Source organism: Pongo pygmaeus, chromosome 8 (assembly GCF_028885625.2).
Source record: "Pongo pygmaeus isolate AG05252 chromosome 8, NHGRI_mPonPyg2-v2.0_pri, whole genome shotgun sequence".
NCBI classification, from domain to species: Eukaryota; Metazoa; Chordata; class Mammalia; order Primates; family Hominidae; genus Pongo; species Pongo pygmaeus.
Genome location: NC_072381.2, coordinates 19,208,062 through 19,229,113, shown reverse-complemented (window position 1 = coordinate 19,229,113; position 21,052 = coordinate 19,208,062). Strand labels below are relative to the sequence as shown.

Sequence of the window (21,052 nt, the reverse complement as noted above, 5' to 3'; positions counted from 1 at the left end):
AAACTGGAATTTACAACCATAAAACTAGTGGTATATGAGTAAGTATTTTGGCCTGGTATGCATAAATTGTCAATTAATAAATCTGGACAGCTCTTTTTATTTTAGTGCATTCAATCCCAGAGCTCAAAGCTATTTAAAGATGTCAGTTATTTATATTCATATTAATTCTCCCTCCTTCCCTCTCTCCTCTCCTCTTACTCTTTCTTTTTTTTTTTTTTTTTTACGACAGAATCTCACTCTGTTGCCCAGGCTGGAGTGCCGTGGCACAATCTCAGCTCACTGCAACCTCTGCCTCCCAGGTTCAAGTGATTCTCCTGCCTCAGCCTCCCCAGTAGCTGGGATTACAGGAGCCCGCCACCACGCCTGGCTAATTTTTGTATTTTTAGTAGAGATAGGGTTTTGTCATGTTGGCCAGCTTGAGGCTGGTCTCAAACTCCTGACCTCAGGTGATCTGCCCACCTCAGCCTCCCCAAGTGCTGAGATTACAGGTGTGAGCCACCATGCCCAACTCTCTTTCTCTTATTCTTACATTGTACCACAATCTGGCAGTACAATATTACTTTAGGGGTTTTCAAATCCTCCATCAATGATACGTGATTAGTGGAACGAAGCTTCGCCAACCATTTCAAGGTGTCTATACCGCTGAAGCCACATGTCTAGGACCTGCCATCCTTCAAATCTTATCTTGCACAAACAGATTAAATGAAATTGTCCAGACTCTCTCAGAGGGTAGAAAATGAAGTCCAAGTCTCAAGGCCATTGTGGTAAAAGTTATAATTGACATCCCGTTTTTACTCCAGAAGTTTTAGACAATTTGTCAATTATCCTTAATTAGTAGTGGATTTCAAGGAACTGTTACTGTCTCTTAAAACTGGAAGCTACTAAAATAAAAAAGGTCCTTAGTTATTTAACTGGATAATATATATGCATCATTCAGATTCTAATAAAGGGATGACTGGTATATTTGAGAGCTTTACAAATGAGACTTAGGCAAAGTCCTGAAAAGCCAATCTAAAAATATTCACAGAATATTCAAAATATTCTGATTATGAGCCACAGCATGAAATCATTATACAAAATTATAATCAGCTGTTTCTTTAAGAATCAGTGTTATTCAAGAATCAGTGATTAAACATGTTCTTATTTAATCACAATAGCAAGGCTTGATTTTTTTTCTCATACTAGCTACTTTGGTGAAATCTAAAGTGATCCTCTTTTCAATAAATGTACAATAAATTTTCATATCTTGGAAGGGGCAGAGGTTAAAATGGTATTGTTTGAAAATCTGGAAATAGTCTAAACAATTTCTTTCATATTAAAAATTAGTTTTATTGTCCAACTTGCAAAGTGTTCAGAAACTGTAAAAATACCTAATACTAAGCAGTTTTATAAATAAAATAGCTTATATGTATTTTTTTTCTTTTTTCTTTTGTTTGAGACGGAATCTCACCCTGTCACCCAGGCTGGAGTGCAGTGCCATGATCTCGGCTCACTGCAACCTCTGACTCCTGGGTTCAAGCGATTCTCCTGTCTCAGCCTCCCCAGTAGCTGGGATTACAGGCATGTGCCACCACGCCTGGCTAATTTTTATATTTTTAATAGATACAGGGTTTCACCATGTTGGCCAGGCTGGTCTCGAACTCCTGACCTCATGATATATTTTTATAGTAAAGAGAAATATATATGGTAAAATGATAGTTTCATTTTCATAAATAACAGTATAATAAATAAGCTATATATTGTAAACTTCCTCATCATCAGAATTTTTCAACTTTAAAAATTGGTCATTTCATTTTCAAATTTATTTATAAATTTACATATGGTAAAGTTCCTATTTTCCAGTATTCAGCTCTATGAGTTGTTTTTTACTTAAAAAATAAAATAAAAAGCTTTTATTTTAACTTCGGGGTACGTATGTGGGTTTGTTATATAGGTAAATTCATGTCATGGGGGTCTGTTATACAGATTGTTTGGTCACCCAGAGTATAGACCTCCTCTTGGGTGTCTGTAGACACCCCCTCTCCAAGAAGAGGGAGCACGTGGGAAAGTCCCAGCATCAGTCAGGAGGCAGAGGAAGAGGAGTGAAATGTGGGCAAGAAACTTTCTCCTGGTTCCTAGGAGAAGAAGCAGGGGAGGCAGGGTAAGCAGGCCCAGGACTGGCTAATTTTAATGATGTCAGCAGGCCCTAGACCATAGAAGCTGTTTCTAGTTGTCTGGAACTTGGTTATTATGGGCTAAATCATGCCTCCCAAAATTCCTATGTTGAAGTGTTAACCAAAACTACTACTGAAAGTGACTGTATTTGGAAATAGGGCCTTTATAGAGCTAACTAAGGTAAAATGAGGTAACCAGGGTGGCCCTAATCCAATACGGCTGGTGTACTTAGAGTGTAAGTCATAGTCAGGTATAGAATGACCATGTGAAGACACAAGGAGAAAACAGCCATCTATAAGCAAAGAAGAAAGGACACAAAACTCAATCAATCCTGCTGACATTTTGAACTTGGATGTCTGGCCTCAAGAATCAAGAGAAAATAAATTTCTATTGTTTGAGTAACACAGTCTGAGGAACTTTGTTACGGCAGCCATTAATAGACTAATATACTAGCCCTGGGGTGTGTGGGGCAGGTGCATAGTGGCCTGGGTATATGAAAAGAAGTATTTTTAGGAAACCTAAATGTCATTTTTTTTTTCCAGGACAGAGTCTTTTTTTGTCACCAAGGCTGGAGTACAGTGATGCCACCTCAGCTCACTGTAACCTCCACCTCCCAGGTTCAAGCGATTCTCCTGCCTCAGTGTCTGGAGTAGCTGGGATTAGAGCTGTATGCCACCATGCCCAGCTAATTTTTGTATTTTTAGTAGAGATGGGGTTTCACCATGTTGGCCAGGCTGGTCTCGAACCCCTGACCTCAAGTGATCCTCCCACCTCAGCCTGTTAAACAATCATTTCTATAAACCAAAAAGACTTATCACAAGATGGCTATGTTAGAACTTAAGTCCACTCATTTTCTTTAAGTCCACTCGTTTCTAAACACAATATTTCTGTTATAATATGGCAAAAGCACCTGTATGTCTATTAAAATATGGGAAATGCTTGGCTCAGATTAATTCTTCTTCAATAAAGCCTCATTGAGGCTTTATTGAAGAAGTTTGAGGACCTAGCTTCATTTTTCATACTAAAACAAAAACCTAGAAATAATATAATATTCTTAGCACAAATGTAAATACTGTTAAAAACATCTTCCCCTGATATTTTATTTAAATCTGCTTTTTTATGGAATAGAGCACATGTATCTCACAAGGAAGAAGAAATAATCCAAAATCTCAAATATTTGGCATTTGAATAACTGCACATGTTCTTTGTTCAATCATTTGGTCAATCTGTATTTATTAAGTGCTTGCTCTGTTCTAGGGTCCACAAATGAATTAGACAGGGTAGGAACTATGCCTCAAGGCACTTAGAATTTAGTCATGGAGCTAAATCAATATGTGTGTGTGTGTGTGTGTGTGTGTGTGTGTGTGTGTGTAGGGGGTGGTAGTGGCAATGTGGAGGGATAGTCTATAAGGGAAAAATTCCCTGCACAAGAAACCTCAACTCACAAGAAACTTTTGCTCAGAAACCTGAGCATAAATGGTGGAAGGGCATATCAAAAACAAAAAAAAAAAAAAGAAAGAAAGAAAGAAAAGGAAGGAACAAAGAAGGCAGAAGGGAGAAGAAGGAAGAAAAAGGAAAGGAGAGGAAGAGGGCAAGGGAGGTGAAGGAAGGAGGGAGGAGAAATGTAGGAGGAGGACAGAAGGGAGAGAAATGGGGAGAAAAGAGGGAAGAGAAGGTGGGGAGGATAGGGAGAGGATGAAGGAGAGGAAAAATGAGAAGAAGAAGAAAAAGAAAAGTCATGGAATGAGGCTTTCAGTCAGAGGAAAAGAGGTTTGCATAATACCCAAGAATTAGAGGACACTGTGTTGCTGAACTCACAAGTAATTTGTTTTGACCAGAGTATGGGATTCTTGGGGGAATTGTGAAGGAGGACATTGGACTACTGAAAAAGAGCAGTATCGTGAGGAGCTAATATCATGAGAAAATATTTGAATTCTGTCCTGGAGGCAGTAAGACTTATTGATGGATCTATCAGAAGTGGAGACCTGGCCATAGGTGTCTGTTATAAAGTATAATCTTTTGGAAGTAGATTGTTGAGTAGAATACATTAAAATTGGAAGAAAAAAAAATATCCCATAGGGGGAAAAAAAATGTGGGCTGGAACAAAGTCAGGGTTGGATAAATAATAGTAATAAATAAGAGGAGAAAATTTAAGAAATAAGGTAGGATATTCCCTCAATAATATTTTTTAGCCAAATTGATATAAGAGTGAAAAAAAGAGAAGAATATGTAAAAATTACTCTTAGCTTTTTGAGTGAGACAAAACAACTGCCAATGACTAAAACAGGGAATGAACGAGAGGGAACAGATTTTGAAAGAAAATTGAAGTTCACTTCTAAACACTGTTGATTTTCAGTTTCTGTAGCAAATATATTTGCTTATTCCACTCATAAATCTGTTCTCCTTGCTTACCTCTATTCCAAAGGCTAAAAGCGAAATATTCAGTTTTGTTAGCCTGCCTAGCAACTAAAGTTATCCAGATAAAATAGTCAAGCCAATGACTTGACCAAAACATTGCCAAAACATTTCCCCTTCTTATTTCTACCTTCTTCCTGCCCAAAATTTGAGATGTACAGGCCTTTAACAGTCATCTTATAGCCATAAAGTGACAAGCGTAAGGTAGTAAGGCAGATACAAAAAAATTAATTCCTTGGTCCCCGACTCTAACAGTATTGGGGGTGATGAACCTTTGCCATAATTACCTCCTCCATTTCCTTAAGTAATTTGAGCAAACTTGCCTGTTTTCTTGCATCCAAATCCAAGAAGCCCTATCCCTATCCTCCATAGTTATAAGATTTTCTGATAACGATGTCCAGAAGATGCTGGACTGCATGTCTCTGATGCTCCCTCCACCCCTGCCCCAACCACCACCACCAGGATTGCATGAGACTAAAACTACTCATTCTAGTTAGCTGGGACTCTGCCCCAAGTACAATCATCAGCAGGATACCAGACCTTGTGGTTCCCAAATGCTAGTCCTGTTCTTAAGCCTGGGCTCTACTGGCTTCATAAATAATAATAAAAAAAAAATCCTGAGAATCTTATTTAAAATTCAGGCTCCATTTACAGTGATTCCCATATATCACTGGAGTGAAGCCCAGAATCAATCACTCCCTGATGTGATTCTGATGATTAACTAGGTTTAGTCTGTTATGACAGTGCCTGAACTTGGCTAGAGAGTCCCATTTGGCAATTTAATGCTACTTAATTTTACAATCTCTCACATTTCTGCCATTTACAAAGTGCAGCTCCAGCCAAGTGCCAATCTCATCCCATAATGCTTTATGTTTTTCCTCTATTATTAATCTTCATGCTGCTGTGTTTTCCTCCCAAAAATGTAAAAATGCCCTCAGTCCTTATTTTACTTGAAAAACAAAAACAGAAACAACTCTCTGTGTCCTCATCTTCAGAGAACATACCAGTGACCTCATCTTAATCCTGGTTTTCTCCACAAGAAAACCACTTCCTTTGCAGCATTCCCAGGAGATGACATTGTTTGCAATGCCCCATAAAAGGCAAAGCCTAAAAATAGGGTTGCAGTTCATCTAAATCCCCAATGTTGCTTCAACACAAGTATTTATCTTTGAAAGTGTGCAAACATCTTGGTTCATGATATTCAGCTTATTGTCCTCTGTCATACGTGTAGGTCTACTTTCCATATGCACTGATGACTTCAGTCTTAGATTTCAAAGTCCTCTTCTCCAGTCCCAAAGCTTGTCATGTTACATAAATGTCATATTCATGTGAAAGGCTCAGACAATAAATGAGTCTTAACATTTATTGATGCCTCATCTTTAGTAAATTTCATTTCCACACCACCTCAAATACATTATGGTTATAATGATGTCTAGAACAATTACCTTAAAAATTGAAGATGCTCATGTTTTCCTATTGGATCACAATTTTCCTTTGACTATTCATCTTTCTGAAGTCTCACTTGTATTATGATTGCTTTTATACTTCTGTAGTGATTTTATAGTCTTTTTAAATACTTACTACAAATCTGACATTTGTCTTCTGAATATATATGATGGCCCATCTACTTGGTCTTTGTCCCAGTATACAGTTCATGGGTAAGTAGGGAAATGGCTTTGGTTCCCAGAGACAAAGATAGAGAGAAATTTATATCTAAAATGATAGCAGAATCTTATTACAGGCCATCTCAATTCCCAAGCACCACCCAAGCATGTGTATCTGTAAATTTGTAATGCAAATACAGTTTCAACGGCAGCAACCAATTCCTAACTTCCCTACAGTAGGAAAGTCCAGCCAACAGGTGATTTCCTTGCCTTTTTCTCCTTTGAATGTGATTATCCAGACTAGCCAATGAATACCACTAGTACACTAGTAAGGAATCATTTTGTTTGACAGACCCTGACCTCTCCAGAAACTATAAAATTGAGATATATAAAGACATTGCTGAAGGGATCAGGGTCAAGAAACAGATGTCTCATTAAAACTAAGATGGCTTTGCTCTGGACCCAGGAATACCATGAAAAGTAACAGAAGAGGGGGTATTAGAGAAGATTTTAAATAACAAAGCAGTCAGCAGTAGAGGCTGCATTGCCTTCAGTTAGCCTTATGTTCTCTATTGATAAATTGCATCCCTTTTGATAAGTCCAATAAATGTTATTTTCTAATAGTGAAACAGCATTGAGGATGATACTTTAATTATTTACTTCTAGGTTTGAGGCAGGGGGGTTATAATCTCTTCCCTTAAAGTTCTCTATTTCAATTGATATACTTTTAAATGTAGCATATAACGATTTCTCACTTGATAAATGCTGAGCACTAAAAATACAAAAGCAAACGAGAACTTTACATGTTCCAGTGTTACAAGCAGCGTCACCAGCTTCTATAAAACCCAGGCTTGGTCTATGTGGCAAGAAACATCTATCCGTAAGCTCTTATGCTAACAGAAGGGATGTTAAAAACCCAAGCACGGACTGCAGTGATGTTAGCAAGACAACTGACTAGAGATGCTTAATGTATTTTCCCTCCACTAAAAAGGACTAAAACAATGAATAAACAAGCACATTTTGACAACAGCAGCTGAGGGAAAGCACTACAGTGTTGCAGGGGAGTAGCAGTGACTCTGTAGAGCATGGGGACTCAGAATGGATTCATAGAAAATGGAAGAAAATACCCTATCTTTACTGCCCTGTCTCTCCAGTTGGGAGAGGTTCAGAATCAGAAGTAATTATCCTTGCAAAGAAAAGGTAAGTAGGAGGCCCCCAGCATCCCCCATCAAAGATCAGTTGCCACAGTTTTTGATGCTACAGAACTCTGCAGTCATCACAGGCCCTAAGCCCAGTCTAAGGTCACTGCCAGAAGTTGACATGACTATGCTGCTCCAAAGAAGGAGCCCACATTATGCCTTCTCTTCCCATGATCTACGTTGCTCTATAAAGTGCTATCTTGGGACTGGAGCCATGACTAGAGTGCATCTTTCTCTGGGGTCCAGTAGCCACTGCATCTCCCCACCTGTGAGGATCTGCTGGCACTACACTGTGCTCCCACGTGGTAGTGTGCCATTCTCCATCCAAGAAGCTATAGCTATCTACTTCTGTGAATAAATTGCCAGGAGGCACTCCAATCTTCCAATTCAAGTGGCTGCAGCACACCATCCCAGCTATTTGAAGCCTATACCTAGTGGTACTGCTGCAACCCCGGTGGCCAAGCTTATGAGATGTCTTGACCCCCAAATTATAGGCAATCTTGCCAGCCAGAGAGGTCGTGACTGATCCGGAGATAGAGCAGTCCTCATGCATCCTTGTGTGTGAAACAGTCTGGCACCATGAACATCACCAAAGAAACCACACCCAACCTGGCAGTGGAGCAGCCCTGACAAACCCTCAATACACAAAACAGCCCAACACTTCTGTCCCCGACAGGGAGGTAATGCTTGACCCAGTAACAGAACAGCTCTCATGCACACTTGGCATTCAGAACAGCCCAGCATCCCCACCTCCAGTGGGGAGGCTTGTCCAAGGAGCTGCACAAACTCCTATAACCTAAGCCAATGAGACACTTTCAGGTATTACTGATGTTGACTACCGTTGAAGAAATTACTCTGAGACTACACCACTGTGCCCACCTGGAACCAAAGTCAGTGTACCCTACCTAACCAATACTCTAAAGCACATGTGTAGTAAAGGTACCCTATCTAACCAATACTCTAAAACACAGGTGAAAATATTTCCCCCTGAAAGCCATTCTATAAAATTGGAAAGAGCAATTATTCCACCAGTTGCACAGATATCAACATAGGGAAACAAGAAATACAGAAAAGCAAAGAAACATGATACCAGCAAAGAAACACAATAACTCTCCAGTACCTGACCCCCACCAAAATGGAAATTTATATATTGCCCAAAAAGGAATTCAAAATAATAATTTTAAGGGAACTCAATGAGATAAAAGAGAATATACACAATTCAATAAAATTAGAAAAACAATTCATGAGCTCAATAATTAATTGAACAAAGAGATATCATTTATAAGACAGAAATCTTCTAGCTGAGGATATCAACAAATGAAACAAAAAATACAGTTGAGGATGTCAGTAACACACTAGTAGAACAAAGATTTTCTGAACTTGAAGACAAGTCTTTGAAATAGCTTAGGAGGGAAAAAAAAGAAGAGAGAATGGAAAACAGCAAGGAAAGCCTATGTGACCTATGGGAAACCATTAAGCAGACAAAGTTTTGCATTATACAATTTCCAGAGGGAGAAAAGATGAAGAAAGGCACAGTAATCTTACTTATTAAAATAATAGTTTAAAACCTCCCAAGCCTTGGGAGAAATATGAACATCCATATCCACAAAGCCTAAAGTCTGCATTAGATTCAATGTAAAGATGTCCTCTTTAAGACACATTATAATCATGTTACCAAAAGTCAAAGACAAATTGTGGGAGGACAGTAAAATTCTAGAATATTTGCATGCAACCAAACTTAAGTTGTTATCAGTTTAAAATAGTCTTCTATAAGATTTTTTAAATGTAAGCCCCATGGTAACCACAGAGAAAAAATAACAGCAGATAAACAAATGAGAAATAGAAAAGAATCAAAGCTTATCACTATAGAAAACCACCAAACCATAAAGATAAACAACAAGAGAAGAAAGAAACAAATTTCTACAAAATAACCAGAAAATAACGACTAAAATGAAAGGAGTAGGGCCTTAACTGTTAATAATAACATTAAATGTAAATGGATTAAATTTTCAAAATATATGGAGTGGATAAGTAGATTTTAAAAAAAAGACCAAATTATATGCTGCCTACAAGAGACTCACATCACCTGTAAGAATACCCATAGACTGAGAAAAAAAAGGAATGGAAGAAAAATATTCCATGCAAATAGAAACCAAAAGAGACCAGCAGTAGCTATAACTATATCAGATAAAATAGACTTTAATTTGAAAACTGAAAAAATGGATAATGATGGTCATAATACAATGATAAAGGGATCTATTTAGAAAAAGGATAAAATACTTGTAAATATATATTCACCCAAAACTAGACCTCCCAATATATAAAGCAAATATTATTAGATGTATAGAAACAGATAGACCGCAATACAATAATAGCAATGGATTTTAACTCCCTACTTTCAGTAATGGACAGATCATTCAGACAGAAAATGAACAAAGAAACATGATATTTAAACTGAACTCTAGATCAAACAAACCTAAAATATATTTGCAGAACATTCTACTTGATAATTACAAAATACACATTTTCCCATCAGCACATCGAATTTTCTCCAGGATATATCAAATGTTAGGCCACAAAACAAGTCTCAACAGCTTTTTAAAAGTCAAAATCATAGTAATTATCTTTTCCAGCCACAACGGAATAAAACTAGAATTCAACAATGAAATGAACTTTGGAAACTATACAAATACATGAAAATTAATCATACCCTTGAAGAACAAAATAAGCCAATGATGAAATTAAAAAGAACATTTAAATATTCCTTGAGACAAATAAAGATGGAGAAACAACCTACCAAAACTTAAGGAATACAGCAAAAGCAATTCTAAGGGAGGAGTTTATAGCAATAAATGCTTACATCAAAATATTAGAAAGATCTCAAACAACCTGATGTTGTACTTCAAGGAATTAGAAAACACAGGAAGAAACTAAACCCCAAATTAGTAGAAGGAAATAAATAATAAAGATCAGAGCAGACCCAAATGAAATAGACACTAAACAAAACAATACCAAAGACAACAAAGCAAAAATTGTTTTTTTAAAAAAGATAAAAATGACAAACAATAGCTGGATTAAGGGAAAAAAGATGGAAGATTCAAATAAAATGAGAGATGAAAATGGAGATATTATGACTGGTTGCACAGAAATACAAAGGATAAAAGACCATTATGAACAACCATAAACTGGAAAACCTAGAAGAAACAGATAAATTTCTAGACACATAAAACCTACTAAAGTTGAAGAAATAGAAAATCTGAACAGATCGAAACAGTAACAAAATGTCTCCCACCAAAGAACAACCCAGAACCTGATGGCTTCACTACTAAATTCTACCAAACATTTAATAAATAACTAATAACCTCTCACTCATATGTGAGAGCTAAAAAAAAAATTGATCTCATGGAAATAGAGAATAGAATGATAGATACTAGAGGCTGTGAAGGGTGAGTGGGTGGGAAGAGAATATAAACGGAGGCTGAATACATTCTATGCATGTAACAAACTCACATATACCCCATAAATATGTAAAATATTTCACTCATAGAATAAATAAACAAATAAATAAAACCAGTCCTTTTAAAAACATGAGATTACATCAAACTAAAAAGCTTCTGTACAACAAAGGAAACAAATGAGTGAAGAGACAACCTACAGGATTGGAGGCAATGTTTGCAAACTGTGCATCTAATAAGGGGTCAATACTCAGAATATATAAGAAACTCAAAACAACTCATTTTCAAGAAAACAAATAATCAAATTTGAAAATGGACAGAAAACCTCAATAGCTATTTCTCAGAAAAATGACCAATAAATAGAATATGAAAAAAATTATCAGTATCATTAATCATCAGGGAAATGCAAATTAAAACCACAATGAGATATCATCTCATACTTGTCAGAATGGCTACTATCAAAAAGTCAAAGTTAACAAATGCTGGTTCAGATTTGGATAAATGGGAATACTTATATACTGTTGGTAGAAATGCAGATTAGTACAATCATATAGAACAGTATGGAGTTTCCTCAAAAGTTGAAAATAGAAGTACCAAATGACTCAGCCATCCCACTTCTGAGTATTTATCCAAAGAAAATGAAATTAAAGAGATACAATTTCAAGCTCTGTCAAAGAGATTTTTGCATTCCCATGTTTATTGCAGAACTATTTACAATAGCCAAGATATGGAATTAACCTAAGTGTCTATCAATGGACAAATGGATAAAGAAAAAGTGGTAGTATACATGCAATAGAATTATTTTTTATTTAACTATAAAAAGAATAAAAGCCTATCATTTGTGACAATATGGATGAATCTGGAATATGTTAAACAAAATAAAACAGACACAGGAAAACAAATACCACATTATCTTACCCATTTGCAAAATTTTCAAAAGCCTATCTTACGGAAGTACAGTGTAGAATAGTAGTTACCAGAGGCTGGGGAGGATAGTGTGGACGATGTGTGTATGGAAACTGGTCAATGGGTATGAAATTGCTGAGAGATTGGAGGAATAAATTCAGTTTTTCTATTACAAAGTATAGTTAACAATATTATATTATTTCAAAATAACTAAAAGAGAGAATTTCAAATGTTCGTACTACAAAGAAAAATTTTTGGAATAACCAATAAGTTAAATACCCTGATTTAATCATTACACAATGGATACATGTATTTAACATCACATAGTATCCCATAAATATGTACAATTATGTGTTAATTGAAAATAAAATAAAACTTTTTAAAAACCAAGCACAATATCAAGATCCTATGGTCTTTCTTAAGTAGATGAAGACATCTCTTCCTGTCTTGAAATATTATTTACCACAACAACTATATCTTTGTACCAAATTGAACTCAGAAGCTTTATCTATAAAATACCTTCTTTATTCTGTTATATCATGCCACAATATAACAAAATTCTTAAAAGAAAAACCCTGAAATATATATATATATGACCGACTCTTTTTTATTATTGGATTAAGCCTGATATTTTATGCTATTCTAATTTTAATATTGAATTGTTTTCGGAATAATATAAATGAAGAACAGAATATTAGTTAATATAATCAAAGGAACAATATAAATAAAAATTTATATCTGATATATGTAGTTTATTGATGTGTCAATATAGAAAATAGATTATAACTAATACCTCTATTTTGTATCTTTCAGCAGAATAATCAAACCAATTGTCCAAGAAGACAATTTCAAGTCTATGGAGGCTAGTTTTCTCCCAGTCTCCTAGAAGGCACAGAGTTCTCTTGCTAAGATTTAACTTTAGCCATTGTAAACATTGCTACAAGATTTCAAGTTTGAGACTAAATTATCCCATTCAGTTCTTTACAGCATCAGTCAGTGAAAAACAGCCAATCTTCACTCCCAGTATAGATCCAGTCACTGTTATACAATGTATTAGAACGAAAAATATCCCACATGAAAACATCAGACAAAAATAAACAGCAGATTAAATTCATCACAATTTTTAAATTGCACTGAAATCTTTAAACACAATAAAGATCAAAATGAGAGAAAAAGTTCTTACCATTGGCAGGCAAGCAGCCTGAACTGAAAGATATATCATCAATAGCAATGACTTCATCCTGTTCATACGTTGAAGCCATTTGACCTTGAAAAACAACCTGCAGAAGAAAAACAAAACAAAACAAAAACATAAAGCAAAGAACATCACTGTCTTACAGTGTTATAAAAGAGAGCCTGCAATAGGAAACGTGTCACTCTCTAGAAGCACTTGTGTGACCATGCCAATTCCAGGTGCAAAGAAATCAAAGCAAACATTCTCAAAAACAAAGAAATGTAGGGTCATCACTGTATCTCAAATGTCTGGCATAGGATAGGTAACATGATAGTGAAATGCAGCAATACTCACCCGGATTTTTCCCTACAACCATCTCCTATGTTCAGTTCCTATGTGTTCATACTGTTTCGCATTTACCTGCTTTTGGATCCATGCTCCATCCTGAGCTCCAGTTCTTGGCATTTTGCAATTGTGTCCCATCTTCCCCTTTGGTTCTCTAAATCTTTTTTTATTTGAGACGGAGTCTCGCTCTTTCACCCAGGCCGGAGTGCAGTGGCGGGATCCGCAAGCTCCGCCTCCCACATTCATGCCATTCTCCTGCCTCAGCCTCCCGAGTAGCTGGGATTACAGGCGCCCGCCACCGCGCCCGGCTAATTTTTTGTATTTTTAGTAGAGACAGGGTTTCACCGTGTTAGCCAGGATGGTCTCGATCTCCTGACCTTGTGATTCGCCCACCTTGGCCTCCCAAAGTGCTGGGATTACAGGCTTGAGCCACCGCACCCGGCCGGTTCTCTAAATCTTATCCACTCTTGCCTTAGATGTCATCCTCATGCTATCCTATTGCACATTTTCTGCCATTATCTAAACATTGATTGGAAATGATTGTTCTGTGACTTATTGTTAAAATGACTGAACGTGGCCTGTCACAGCACCTCACACCTGTAATCCCAGCACTTTGGGAGGCTGAGGCGGGTGAATCACTTGAGGTCAGGAGTTTTAGACCAGCCTGGCAAACATGGCAAAACCCCATCTCTACTAAAAATACAAAAAATTAGCTGGGAGTGGTGGCAGGCACCTATAATTCCATATACTCAGGAGGCTAAGACGGGAGAATTACTTGAACCGGGAGGCGCAGGTTGCAGTGAGCAGAGATCGCGCCACTACACTCCAGTCCAGGTGACAGAGCAAGACTTGTTCTCAAAAAAAAAAAAAAGAAGAAGAAGAAGAAATGACTGAACGTGACATTAGGATATGGAGTCCGCCCAAGACACCACTAAGAAAAGATACTCTGGGATGATTGATCTGAGAAACTTAAAAAGAAGCCACTCTCTGATTTTCTAATTACCTAAATTGATAGAAAATTGGCATGTTGATGGCAGACATTATCCCACCCTTATTAATGAATATCACTGATGTTGGAGGCTTTGTTCATGGATGTGATGAACACATGTGCATTATTCAACCTTGTTTACAACATAAACATTTTATTTTTCAAGAAGTCACCCCAGATTTTTAGGTTTACAATTAATCTGGATGCAGCAAAACATAACAGATCATTTTTCTATGGTAAATTCTTTCATCCCTGTACAATATGCTGTACCAATATATTTCCTTTCAAGCCATATGCTATCTATCACTCTATTAAAAGTCCACTGAGAAACATCCACAACCTATGGAAAAATCTGTCAATAGGTAGCCCTAAGAAAGTCATATTTTCTTTATACAAAAATAAGTGTAACTACTTAGAAAATAGAACCATTTTGCAAAGGCCTGGCAAAGATTATTGTGTAGAGATAGTTTTATACAAAGGCAGTATAACATAATGATTAAAAGTATGGCTAGAATCTGAATCCAAGATATAGCTAGGATCTGAAACCAAGTAGTTTGATTCAAAATATATTTTTTCAAAAAATATATTTTTTATATCATATATGTAGTTATATAATATATATTATATAATTTATATTGTATATCATATATGATATAATAATATATGCTATACCATATATGTTATAATTATATTATAATATAGATTATAATTAAAACATTATAATATAGATATATGTTATAATTACAATATTATAACATATAATATAAATTAATATATATTATATAGATACAGATATTTTTAATCAAACTACTTGGAGATATATATAATATATATTATATATAATATATATTAATAAATTTGTAATATATATAAATATGTTATAGATATATCTCCAAGTAGATATATAACATATTTATATATATTATCAATTTATTCTATATGTATCCAAGTTGGATATATAATAATATAATAATATATACATTATATCACATATATAATATATATTATATGTATATATTATAGAATATATATTATATATACATATATGTATAATATACCTATATCATTATATACATATATGTACCTATAGTATATGTATTGTATATATTTTGCATATGTATATATGTGTATATACATAAAATTATGTATTATATATACAGATTATATATAATATATAATACATATTATATTATATGTATTATATATTATAATATAAATATTATATATTATATAATATACATATGTTATATATTTTATATAATATTACACAAATATTAATTATATTATATAAATTATATAATATGTAATTATTATATTATATATTATTGTAATACATAATATATGCATAATATAATATACATACCCAAGTTGGTTATATATAATATATAATTACATATATTATATATATCCAAGTAGTTTGATTCAAAATATCTATTTATAATATAGATATATAAATTATATATTTATTACATATTACATATATTTTGAATATTATATATATGTATTTCAAATCAAACTATTTGGATTCAGTTCCTTGCTATAACACTTAATAGCAACAGGACCTTGGAGAACTTATTTAACATCTGTGTACCTCAGTTTTCTTTTTTGTACAATGTAATGATAAAATGATAGCCTACATGATAAGGAAAAATGAGTTGCGAACATGTAAAACAGCACCTGGTATATAGTTAGCATTAAATAATGTTTGCTACTGCTATTGTAACATAGTTGTTAAAATATTTAAGCTGTTATATGAATTGTGTGTTTGTAGGTAAAAATGTGTTCTTTACAAATTAACATTTTATTCTTTCTGAAATCATTTTCATAGAGATAGTCCCTAGCTGTTGCTGAGTTAAGGATACGCCTGCAGTCACCATAGTTTAAAAAAGAAGTAGAAATAAGTGTTAACTATATCACATGTCTCTTGTTTTTTTTCTCCACACTCCTCACCAAAAAAAAAAAACACCATTCATCTTCAGGGTTGGTAAGTCGGAAACTTCCATTACAAATGTTAATCTCTCTCCTGAACTCTCCTCCCCAGTTTCCACAGCCTGCTGGACATTTTCACTCAGATGACACAAGTCATTTATAATTTACAACACTTTGTCCTTTCTCCTCGGATTGGAGCTCTCATCTCACTGTCATTTCCTGACAGTGGTACCAGAAGAATGCTGCTCTCCAATGCTCAAAACTCCAAATTGACCTTGAAAGTCCCTTTCTCCTCCATTCTCATGTCCAATGAGATAAACTCCACTAATCCCTATTTTCCTTTCATTCTTATTTCCTCTCCCATCTCCTCACCCTGGACTACTGAAATAGCTTTTAAATTACCTTCTTGCTGTAATCCTCTCCTCATTAGAGTTTGCAATAGATATTATATGTTTATTTGATTCTGTTAAATTACTTGTTAACTTGGTATAACTGATGAAACATTATTGTGAAATTTCGCTGCCATTTGAGTCCACTAGCCTAGCAGGAAGGAACATTTTTCTTAGGGAAATAACTATTTCTCGAAGTGGAGAGAAATTTATTAATGGGTCTATGTGGCTATAAAACACAAGACCCATCAGGCATAATTAAATAGCTAGACAGATTTAAATGAAAAGAGTTGACAAGGATTTGGGTTAGAATCTGGAAAATTAGCTAAAGAAAGTGGAACCCCAGGATGATTAAAAAAACAAACAAAAAATTATTATTATGGTGGTTCACACCTATAATCCCAACACTTTGGGAGGCCAAGGCAGGTGGATCACCTGAGGTCAGGAGTTCGAGACTAGCCTGGCCAACATGGCGAAACCCCATCTCAATTAAAAATACAAAAATTAGCCAGGTGTGGTGGTACACACCTGTAATCCCAGCCTCGGGAGGCTGAGGCAGGAGAACTGCTTGAACCCAGGAGGCAGAGGTTGCAATAAGAGATGGTGCCACTGTATGCCAACCTGGGTGACAGAGTGAGACTCCATTTTGAAAAAATATATATATATATATACACATATATATATGTATATGTATATATATATATGTGTGTGTGTGTGTGTGTGTGTTCTATGGAGGGTCCTGGGCAGAGCTGTGTTCGTGTATGGTAGTTTTATTTTTAGGAGAAGTAGTATCTGACATTCTTTGTTTTCTCCAAAACATCAGCAAGATTATTTCCCAAACGCCCACCTCATTTTAATAATGTTGGAGAATAAATACATATATATATAAAGGAGCAAAGCAGCAAAATAAAAGTGGATCATAGGAGAGATCATGGAGTTCCAGCACCACAGAAGTCAGGTACACCCTGCACTAATCCAACAGCGAACACGAAACAAATTCCTTGCATCCCAAACATTTTAAGAGAAGATGGATGACCTCTGAATAGACGTAAGCGGTCAGCACTCAAGCCACTTGATTTAAATGTTAGAGGAAATGGTGATGACCGATGGATAATACTGTGTGGATGGCATTGATACAGGAGCTCGAAAGAAAATATTTAGGCAGATAGTGAGGGTAAAAGAGTCCTTGGCAAGGCTTCCCTTCTACCAAATAGCAGCCCAATAAATTATTTTTTATAACGAATAGCAGCCTGAAAAATCGAGCTGTAAACATAGATAAGCAAGCTGGAAGCTTGCACGGGTGAATGCCAGCAGTTGTGCCAATAAAAAAAGGCTACCTGGGGGCCAGGCATAACCAATACAGAAGCTCCATCTTCCCTTTTATTACCACATGTACAGTAAAGAAACGGGCAACATGGCACCAGCCAGTTAGAGAACCCATTTGCATAATAAAATATTAGTGTGGGAAAGGCCAGCTTTTTGTGCCCTATGCAAACGACACACCTACCCCTAATCAGTTTTTTGTGCCTTATGCAAATAACACACCTAGTCTGACCAATCTTTACTGCCCTATGTAAATCAGACACCGCTTCCTCAAGCTCATCTATAAAACCCCCTGCATTTTGCCATGGATTGGAAACCCATTCAGGACCCCTCTCTCTGCAGGAGAGAGCTCTTCTCTTTCTTTCACCTATTAAACCTCCATTCTTAATCTCACTCCTTGTATGTTCATGTCTTTGATTTCCTTAGCATGAAACAATGAACCTCAGGTATCGCCCCAGACAATGAGGCTGCTTCAGAGTGAGTATAAACATTAAAAACACTTATGGTTGTATGTGTTATGTAAGAGTTTTCTTAATTAGTAGTATACATTCCATTTATTTCCCAAGCAAACATTTGAGACACAAAATGATGAGAATAATTATTTCCTCATCATGTGTTATCATAAATATTATTGAATTAAAAGGGAAAATACCTCAGATAATGATTTTGAAGAGTGAAGGTAGAATTTTAAGAGTTAAGAGTAAAATTTACATTTTTTAATGCAAAGCTCATCTTTTGTCTTTATTAATAAATTCTATTCTTTCTAAATAGGAGGCTGCTGAGAACTCTTCAGCATTTCTCAATGAAATATCAAAGAAATGAAAAGTAAATAATAGCATGTTAAAAATGCTCCAATATCTTTTTATACTTAAGGCACTGACAGTTCATTTAGTTTAACAATCCAGACATTCAACATGAAAATTATAGTCAGTGATATACTTAGTAGTAAGGTATAGTATTCATTCCTTCTTACCCATAAAACCGTTACGTGAGCTTCTTTCAAGAACAACAGCAACAAAAAGGAGTGAAAGTGTTACTGAAAAGAAGTCCCGATCCAGACCCCAAGAGAGGGTCTTGGATCTTGTGCAAGAAAGAATTGAGAGAATGTCCATAAAGTGAAAGCAAGTTTATTAAGAAAGTAGAGGGATAAAAGACTGGCCACTCAATAGACAGAGCAGGTTGTTCCTGAAAGTAAGAGGACGAATGTGTCCACCCTAAGTACAATACTCTTTTATATACAGGATAAAAAAAGATCATGGGGAGATGTGCTCTACTACAATCTTTTGTGATAAAGGATTAATTTTCTTAATTACTGTGTTTTGCAAGAATCGACATTATTATCTTTAAAGCAAAATTAGGAATGATTTTGTTCTCAGTGTATCGGGATACCAGGACACTCCTAAGTCCAGGTCTGTTTAGTAAATGTTATCAATCTGGTCCCTTAACAGTAAACATCTAGAGGATAGGGATACCCAGCTTTCTGGAAATGCAACACAGCAAGCTCATTTTCCTAGCCCTCACTCAAGATGGAGTCACTCTGGTACTAATGCCTCTGACAAAAGAAGGTTTCACCTGAATTGGGGACTACATTTCTACTGTATGTTTAGTTTGTTTTATTCTTTGTCTCCTTGAACATTTTAGGACAACTGTAAAATTAATTGCTTCTGTCTGCAATTTTTTTAAAATGTGATTGCAATTAATCAGCAGCATGCAATGCCTAAAATTGTTGTTTTACCCAGCACAGCCGACAAAAGAAAATTTAATGAGTCATACACTTCAGATTTGACCAAACTAGAGGTTGGGCTTTTTTTTCCCCTATGTATTCTAAATCCCTGTAATGCTTTAACATAATAAAAACATTATTATGGCTCAGTGGCTCAGTAATTGAGATCTGAAATCAAACTACCCTACAGTCTAAGCTGGTATGGGATTTAGTAGGTTATTTAACTCTCTAAAGCTTGTAATTCTCAGTGAATTATGGAGTAAATCATCTTTCTACCTTAGAGGATTTTTGAGAAGGGTCAATAAAATTATGTATCCAAAGAAGTAAACATAGTGCCTTACACATAGTAAGTGCTAAAGAAATTTTAGTTGTTATTATTCCTTAAATATCTTCAGAAACTCTCTGAAATGCTTCCGTCTTTGCTAAGTAGATAAATAGCAATCCTTGTGTATGCAGCAGCATTCCCTCAGAAGTTAACCTGCTTCAATTTCATTAAAGGAGAGACCTAGTCCTTCACAGATGGAGGTGATAAAGCCCCCAGGTGAGAGTCAGCTGCAGAGGCTTTCTCCAAAGCCCGTGCTAAGCTGGGATCCAGCTGGGACCAAAATCTCCTATTTGGACATTTTTAAAGGAAGGATGCGTGGCTTTTAAACTATTAGAAGTCAGCATGGAAAGGAAATGGCAGACAATGAAATAATTCTCAGAGGCTTGTAAGTTCTTGAGGCAGCAGATACTGTCTGGAGACTCTGATTACAGAATTCCCTCGAATAAGCCCCTCACAAAATCTTTTCAGGAGTGAGTTACTAGATGGTGGCAGGCTGTTTTACAAGCACAGCACTTCTCTGTGGCCCACCAAACAAAAGCAAATGAACATCTGGTCACATGCTGACAGGATAGAACTAAAGCATACCTGCAATCCGAAAAGGCTGGTGTAGCCGAAGGATCCCTAGAGAGTCGTATGGTCTCCTAATTTTTGCAAAGCCTTTAAGGTAAACGCACTGTTTTCACATGAGCAATAACGTATTTTGGGATATAAAATTCATATATTGCACATGCATCTGCTTTAGTTGAAGCCACTGGTACATTAAAGCACTCAAGTGAATAACCTTGCTGCCTCAGCTACAGCCGAATCACCCTGGATATTACATATTCTGGAGTTTTACGTTTTTTTTATTGATCTACTGCACATATTTAATCATCAGAACTCAGGATGTATCACTTGAGAATAGGAAGCTGAGCAAAACAAGGACGTTATTTTGAAAGGTTTGACCTACAAGATACAGCAAGTTCCAGCTCTACTCAACACTCTAATATCTTATGCTTCTAATAGAGACTTTGACCAAAAGACATAGACAGGTCTAAGAAGGCACAAAACTTGGCAAAAGTAGTTTAAGACTCCCATACCATCAGCTCTGTTTCAAAGTTGAAAAAGATGTGTAAATAATGAT

General features: G+C 35.7%; 1 protein-coding gene across 1 annotated transcript in view; it reads right to left on the bottom strand.

Annotated features, from left to right (window-relative positions):
• Nucleotides 1-21,052, bottom strand: part of MALRD1 (MAM and LDL receptor class A domain containing 1) — a 679,682-nt gene that overhangs the window by 612,222 nt on the left and 46,408 nt on the right. The window contains exon 5 of the mRNA XM_054503207.1: nt 12,917-13,013. Coding sequence (XP_054359182.1) covers nt 12,917-13,013 — 97 coding nt within the window. The remainder of the gene's footprint in view (nt 1-12,916; nt 13,014-21,052) is intronic.